The sequence below is a fragment of the Zosterops lateralis genome (assembly GCF_965231275.1).
Source record: "Zosterops lateralis genome assembly, chromosome: 4".
NCBI lineage: Eukaryota > Metazoa > Chordata > Aves > Passeriformes > Zosteropidae > Zosterops > Zosterops lateralis.
In genome coordinates this window covers 36,906,679-36,914,742 of record NC_139765.1, presented here as the reverse complement: position 1 = coordinate 36,914,742, position 8,064 = coordinate 36,906,679, and the positions used below count along the sequence as shown (strand labels likewise).

Below are 8,064 nucleotides of genomic sequence, written 5' to 3'. Positions count from 1 at the left end.
TTTGTTACACATCAAACCAGACTAGAATGTCTGTTCTGCAGCAAAGTGCTGTTCAGGAGTGTTTTTTTTTCCTCCTGCTGAAGCACAGATTTGCTAATTCTGTTTATTTCTTGAGTACTTCTGATATGGAAGCAGTGTCCTGCAACATAATTGTAACTGGTGTGACTAAACAGTACTGTTGGAAAATCAACTGAATAGCAGATTTCTGTTTTGTCAAAGCTGCATTTTTTATGATTGATGCAGGTTTTAAGAAAGCTGTTCAGCAGCATCTCTTCAGATAAGACCAAGAATCACAGAATGGTCTGGCAGTTACCCAAGATGAAGCACACTCAAAGAAAAGACAGAAGTATACTTGGAGTGTTGCTCGTTGATGATATGCATGGCAGCTGCCTGTTTCATGCCTTACCCTTTGGCTGCCAGCTGTGATGTCAGATAGAGTTGTACCTGATTAAGCAATTGCTCTTCACTTCCTGTTTGACACTTTCAAGTGCCGCCGCACCCAGGGGACAAACTCTGAAAAACTGCTTGCCGGTATCATCTCCACCTAAGAGATTTTTCAAAACTTAGGAAAAAAAACTGGAGAATTATGAAAATCAGATTTTTCTTTGCTGCATTGTCCTCACTAGATTTCTTCACTTTCTTTCATGCTTATCTGCCTGACATAGAAGATGCAAAGTTCATTGAAGATTGTGTGAGAGCTCACAATGCATTTCGATCTAAAGTGAATCCACCAGCCAGCAATATGTTTCGCATGGTAAGGTGGTGTTCGTGATCTTTTTGAAATTATTATAGATTGGGCTGCTGGTTTAGCCCATCTTATTCTTTGTTTGTACTGTGCTGTTCTTTCCATTTCAGTTAACGATTTCTGTAACATGTATGTTGGTTCTTTGTATGAAATAGAAAATACATTAATTTTCACAGTATTGTTCAATTTTAATAAGTTGAAGGGAATTTCTTTTTTAGCACAAGATTTAGCTACTCTCGACTTAAGCCAGAGTATTGCAAAAAATAGTGTTCAGTTCTCAGTATGTCATCTACCTCTTTCTAAGAGAGATAGTAATCTGTTTTATATCAGGTCAGGTTTCATGCATGGAAGCTGTTTTGCTTCTAAAAAGTTTCTGAGTAGGCAGTCTGCAACAGAGTTAGAATATGTGTTGAATAAAGGGATGTTCCAGGACATCCATGTAGATACCTAATCTTCATTTGCTGTAGCAGGGTCTGAAGAGTAGGGATAGTGATATCTAGGCTGAACAGCAGAGTTTTCTACAAAGACATTGGATATCAGAAGAGGTTATGGTTAGGTCACACATTGTTCAGTGGAATACATAAGGAGAAATATGTATAGCTAGATGAGGGAGGTAACCCCAGTCAGTGCATGTCACTTCTAGGAGCCCTTCAGCAGTGCTGCATAGCTGGAAGGGAAGTTAAATGCCTAACCACATGCAGAGCATGAATCATTTCTACAAATGGAAGCTCACAGTAAAGGGATGAGAATACCAGTGACTTTAACAATACCAGTGACTTTAATTTCTTGCCATGTTAAAAATTATGTTTAATTAAAAAAGCAAACTTACCTGCTCAGACCAAAGACCCAGCGATTCTGAAATAACAGCAGGAGGAATATAGTTAGACCTCTTGAACCAAAGGTATACTTACCAGGTGTCCAAGCATGGTACTTACAAACTCTTAATGGATTTTTTTTTCAGCCTTGAGGTCATAAAAGTTTTTTATCACCTCTAGCATCTCATGGCAAAGGGCTGCACAGCCTAACCACAGGTTGTGTGAAGCTATTTCATTGTGTTTGATTTGGGCCTGCTAATGCCTAGCTTCATTTAATAGTGTCTGGTCTTTGTATTGGAAGGTGCAAGTTAATGCTGCTTATTTACCTATTTCACACAAGATATCCAGATGTCTCTCACTGAAGCTGCAGAGCACCCCCTGTAGCTATATGAAAGCCCTCTCATCTTGAAGATGATCATCCTACTCCAGTTTCTCTCTGGCCTTTCTAGTTCTAGTGTACCTTTCTTGAGGTGGGGTGCTGTGCTGCACACAGCATTTAACAGGACTTCTGCAGAAGTGTGATTACATATGTGGTTTTATTCTCCATTCCTCTGCAAAGAGTTTTGAATACTTTGTTTGCTTTATAGTCTACTACTTTCAAGTGGTAATAGCCATCTCCAAACCTGTTATTAGGAACAGGAACTCAATTTTTTCTCACATCCCTTAACCTGAATTTCTCTGTACTGAACTTTACCTGTCAGCGTAAAATCTGCAAGTCTGGCAGACTGGTCTGTTAAATTTTCACTTGAGCCTCTTTGGATGGGAGTGTTTCCTTCTCAGCCCAGCAGAGATGAGTGAGTGTTTTATTTGCTTTGTCCATTTGCAGAGAAGGGAAAAGAGAAAAGAGGCAGAAGGAGCTGTGGAAGGGAGAAGCTGTGACTCTCCCTTCTGTTCTGGCCAGCAGAACAGAATTCCTATCTGGCCTGGTAATAATTGCCAAGTGCAAATCCCTGGACAGCCAATATCTCCTAGGCACAAAGGCCCCTGAGCCCCTCTACAGCTGGACGTTTCACAGTTACCCCCTCCAGGTGAAGCAGCTTAAAGGCTGCACTGCAGCTCTAAATATATTATTAACAAGTCAGATTCAAGAAGATAGTGGATAGATCCTGCATGTCCTGCAGTGGCTAAGGGAGAAAGAAGACAAAAATTTGTTATGGGAGTAGAGATATCAAGTGAGAGAAAGAAGCTGAAGGCAGGGATGGGAAGCAGAAAAGGGGAACTTTTAATGAGTTTCTGTTTAAAAATGTCTGAATTAAGCTAAGTTGCAGTGTAGGTTATAGTATATTTTCTTCCTTTTCTACAGTCCTGGGATGCTGCTTTAGCTAAGACTGCCAAAGCATGGGCAAAGAAGTGCATATTTGACCACAATACCTACCTTGAAATGCCAGGAAAAATGCACCCCACCTTCCTACATGTTGGAGAAAACATCTGGACTGGCACAGCCCGCATCTTCTCTGTGGATGCAGCTCTAACATCCTGGTTTAATGAAGTCAGCAGCTATGATTTCAGGACCAATACATGTACTCACGTGTGTGGCCACTACACTCAGGTGAGTCTTACATGTCCAGTGCTTTATAGTCTAATATATGGATAGTCTAATATGTATATAGCCTTATTTCACCAAAGATCTGAGTACAGGCTTGGAACAGATTGCTTTGGAACAGGAATTACAGCAGGGCTTTGCATCCCCTAGTTTATTGTTGCTTGAAATTGGAAATAAATATTATGAGCCTCGGGGATGTCAAGTTCTACTTCCAGTAATGGTGGGAAGGGATTATCCCCTGGCAATTTCACATTTACAGGGGAGCCAGATAATAAGTGAAAAAATGGCTATCAATCTGTCATTTATCCCAGCTGCCCTTCGGGTTAAGTTGCTCCTCTGTCAGCTGATTTAAATTTCCCTGAGATACTTCCCTTCTCCTTCTTCCTTTAATGCTGTTGTTTTGGCAGTATTTGAACAGTGCATTACATACTTCCCTTTGTCCTGCAGGTCGTCTGGGCAGAGAGTTATAAAGTTGGCTGTGCAGTTCACTTCTGCACTACAGTTGAAAATTTTCCAAGACTGTCAGACGCTGCACATTTTGTTTGTAACTATGGACCAGCGTAAGTTAATTGTGGCATTTGGGTGGTTTTTTGTTGTTTTTTAAATACCCCAGCTGATCTGGTATCAGATGCCAACAATGATGGGTGCAGTTCTAACAAATTTCAGAATAAGCTACATCCTCATGTTACTTGTCCAAGGAAAACTTCCTCTGGCCATTGGGAACAGAACCTACTGGACATAGCTGGGACTGCAGAAAAGCCCATTCCAAAAAAACCATGAGAGCAGATCTTAGCTGAGACCACTCACCATAATGCAGATAGTGGAAAAAAATCTGTTTTGACTTCAGTCTCTGCAGGAAAAGTGGGAAAGGTGTAATCTTCCCACTTCAGAAAGATTACATCTTTCTCTGGCTCTACACAAATTTCAAACCAGACATTGTACTTTAAGAAATAAAAGGAAGACAGTCCTCTAGTTTATCTAGTACCTTGCAGTATTTCTACCTACTTTTTACAGGTTTGTTTTTTATAATCCGGGTGGGTAATGAGGGACTAGAGGCAAATTCTTACAATAATACTGGCTTACAATAATACAGTATTGCCTGAGAAGTCACATTAATTTCCAGTGGCAGGAGTCAACCGCTCCCCATGCCAGTGAGAGCTTTAATCTGATCTAAAAGGAATTTCAAAAAATTGCAATGACAAGTTTTTTGATTAGGGTATTCCCTCCCCTTGATAGCTTTTCAATGACAGCTACCAAAATACTGTTCCTGTTTTGCAGGGGGAATTACCCAAGAAAACCATATAAAGAAGGACAGCCATGCAGTAGATGCAGTAATGAGAAGTGTGTAGACAAGCTCTGTGGTAAGACCAAAGTGATCAGTAAGAAAATTGCATAGTAATAAAAGCATAATTTGCAGTGGAAAGACAACAACAAGTCAATTTGCACTAGTTGCACTATGCATAGTGGGTCTGTAGCAAACCATACAGCAACAGTACCAAACTCTGGGAGGAATGGAGTAAGAAGGAAATAATTGAAATACTTTGCTGTTGAGGGCTCTCAGGAAAAGCAACCAGAGTTTCTGATGCAAAAAAGTATCAGTTAGACTATTTTCTCTCTTTTATCTGGTCAGGAAGTCAAATCCAAAAGTTTAGCCCCAACAAATATTCACTGTCTAGTTTTTCTGTCCCAGCAGAAATAGGAAATTTATCTTCTGCTTTTTTTGCTTGTTTAGCATGTTCTAACACATTTTCCAGACAACTGTATTTCTGAACTAATAATGAGACTGTACCAAAAAGCACAGTTATTTCTAGCTTCCACAATTTTCTGAAAAACAGCAGTGAGAGCTTGCTTGTAAATTTTTTCCCTACTATGCTCAGTGTTATCAGAGCACTGGTGGAAAATAATTAAATTAACAGTTGTAAAAGGGCTTGGAATGCTCAGGGGATGAGGCAATTTTCATACAATCTTGAGGAGCAATTAATAAAAAATACCCCTTTGGAGCAGGCCTGTGGCAGCTGTGGGATGTCTGGCTGCTGCTGGGAGCTGGTGTGGGGCTGAACTGGCACAGCCCACTACCAAACCCTGCAAAGATGCAACAATGAAAGGAGTGTGGTTGGAGCAAAAACCTCTCTGGGGTGGTGGTGCTCCCTGCAAACCTGCTGCCTAGGCCTGGGAGAGAACTGGACAATGGTGAGGGGCTCAGCCTGCTCCCTCCTCCTTGCCTCCCCTCTAATGAGCTGGAGTGACTCTGTGCTGGGTCTGTCTCTTCAGTGTCAGGGTGTGGGCACAGCAGGGACACACAGCCTTTACCACATCACTCTGAGTCTGCTCCAAACAGCCGTGGACCTTTATGTCAATTCACCTAGTCTCAAACTGAGCAATGCTTTAAATAAACAGAGATTAAAGGAGGTGCAGCAATTACTTAAATCAAATATGAACTTTATACAGAGGTGTAATGGGGATGTCTTTATTCGCCAGGATCTAGACAGCTTCAGCTGTAGAAATTATTGAGCATTTGGTACTCTTATTTCCTTCTGTAATATCCTGGCTGACTCATCTGAAAGTCTCAGACTGATGCATCACAGGAAAACTAGAAATATCTCAAAGACTAGGGGGAGGGACAGGAGGAACAGCATATTTAAAAGTTAAGTGCTAGACCCTACCACCTGCTTTCACTATTTTCTCCTATAGGCCAAGTGAGGAATTTCAATAGGATGAACGCAGGCAATCCTGCAAATGCATCAAAACTTATAGTAAAGGTGTACTTCTGTGCTAAATTAGTGGTTATATTTGTCTGTCTGTAACTACTTAAATTTGGTATCTGTAACAATTTTAAATAAATTCCAAGTTTTGTTATTATTTTTTATTCCCTCATCTCCATGACACAAATTCTTCTTGATACAGCTGTTTTTTTCTGTTTCTCTTTCAATTCAATAAAAATAGGAACTCCACACCAGCTGGGAGCCTGCTCTTGCCGGCCTGCTTCCCCCCTGCAGGATCTTAGGCATTAATTGGCATTATGAGTGCAATCAGCCAGGCACCAGCAAAAGCCTATCTCTTTACAGTAAGAACCACCATTGAATGGTACTCACATTGCTTTCCTCTTCTGATCTCTTTGCAGCAAATGCAGAACGTGAGAAGCTGATAAGTACGTATCAAATTCTTCTTAATGGCTTTCCTGTAAGTATTTCCTGTAAGGCTAAGACTAGGTCTTAACACCTGTTTCTTCACTGACTTTTAGGTTATGCCAACTGGTATCCAGACTGGGATATGCAGCCCCAGCCACCGCGGCCCCGTCCCCCCAGGCCTCCTGTGCCATCACGAGTCCCACCTGCTGAGCATCCACGCCCCTCTTGTGACCAATACTGTCTTAGTGTTTTAATTTTAAGGCCACTGTTTCTCATATTGAGTGCTGGTGCTGTATTTCTAGTACAACAGCGCTTTCCACACACTTTCTTTTATGAGTAATGATCAATTAAGATACTGATTGTGATCCTACTTCTGTATTACTCTCACACAATTGGCACACATTTACAAAAAAAAAAAATTGGTCATCTCTCATTATCCCTGCAATGTTTATCCAGCCAGTGTTTATCTATAGAAAAGGCTGCTTCTTCACTCAAGACAAGATATAAGTGGCTGTGCATAGAGGTAGTATAATTTATTGGCAGTAGCTGCAACATGCTCCTATGTCTGTATGAGACTGTTAGCTCTAGGGGTAGGTTGCTAGAAGGACCACAGAGACCAGATATTACTCCATGTGCTAGCTAACAATCCTCCTGGAAGCCTGGGGCATCACAAAGACATGTCTGAAGTGGCACACTGTATCCAAAAGAGTCAATAATTAATCTTCATTATGCTTCAGTTATCCCAGACACAATTTTCCCTAGATAATGGAGATTTAACTGCATGTATTACTTTTTAGGAACAGGAATAAAGCTTGCCCTTTGCTATATTTAGCCTATGTGTGTCAGTGTCCGTTACTCTATTGTCAGTTGTACTATTCAGTTCTTCTCCTCTCAGTAATCCTTGTTCTCCCTAGGTAGAAGAATACTAGGGAAAGTTGACAGAGTATGGATTAAGGTGAAGTGTCAGTGGGGAAAGGTTAATTTTAGGATGTGAGATGGTGAAAATATCCAAAATGCAGAGTAGATGGCAGAAGATGAAATGGGCTCAGGATAGATTCTGGTTTAGAAATGGAATATCTCAGTTTCATTTAAAAAGTCCAAATCTCTGATGGCTTCAGTTTGTTTTGAGAGACATTTAGCCCTCAACCTGACTCCCATTGTTCCAATATATGTTTGTTAGTGAGGGGAACCTTTCAAGCCAGGAGATACCGACTGATATTAGCAATGCATAACTGTGCTATCAATATTTAAAGCTGGGTTTTCCTCCTTTGTCTTTGTTCTAATGTTTTAGGAAGACAGTGACTCAAATTCTGAGCCACATTGCAGCATATCATCCCACAGAATAAAAATGGGCCCCAGCCAAGGTTCTTGTTAATAAATCCCTTGGGGTGGATTAGAGTGAAATGACACTGAATGACCAGTAAATAAATAAATAAATAAATAATAAATAAATAAAGCAGCTTTATTTTATAACAATTTGGTTGTAGTTGAAAGGAAGAAAGTCTATAAAGAAAAGATAAAGCAACAGTCTTAACAGCATCTAGTTTCATCAAAAGAAGAAAATTTATTCCAATCTTTTCTGCAGTACATTGTGATTACTATGAATAGGATTACAGGGATCAAACAAATAGTAACAAAGAAGCCTAAAGGACAGGAGAGACGCTTGCCCACCACAGTTAAAGAAAGAAGAAAAAAAGAAAGAGACAAAACTGCTACAGCTCTAATGTGAACTTGTAGCTTAATTTCCTTATTCTCATGACAGCGTTCTTGAAATATGACTCGTTTTCTGTGACTAACTTTGTATTCAATTACCATGGCTAAGGAAAGTCCAGC

The 8,064-nt window shown here is 40.4% G+C and overlaps 1 protein-coding gene across 1 annotated transcript; it reads left to right on the top strand.

Annotated features, from left to right (window-relative positions):
• The first annotated feature begins 499 nt into the window (after window positions 1–499).
• On the top strand, window positions 500–7,058 carry LOC310908295 (glioma pathogenesis-related protein 1-like). The gene is made up of 6 exons (XM_083859154.1): window positions 500–754; window positions 2,864–3,109; window positions 3,551–3,663; window positions 4,382–4,464; window positions 6,225–6,251; window positions 6,345–7,058. The coding sequence occupies exons 1-6, from the start codon at window positions 587–589 to the stop codon at window positions 6,569–6,571; spliced, it is 864 nt and encodes a 287-aa protein (XP_083715280.1). The 5' UTR covers window positions 500–586; the 3' UTR covers window positions 6,572–7,058.
• Window positions 7,059–8,064: the final 1,006 nt, after the last annotated feature.

Bases quoted from the DNA above. Each gene is read 5' to 3' on its own strand.
- LOC310908295 (XM_083859154.1), top strand. From the start codon at position 587: ATGAAAATCAGATTTTTCTTTGCTGCATTGTCCTCACTAGATTTCTTC. The intron at 3,664-4,381 runs GTAAGTTAATTG...CCTGTTTTGCAG, and splicing joins GTTTGTAACTATGGACCAGC to GGGGAATTACCCAAGAAAAC. The intron at 4,465-6,224 runs GTAAGACCAAAG...ATCTCTTTGCAG, and splicing joins GTGTGTAGACAAGCTCTGTG to CAAATGCAGAACGTGAGAAG.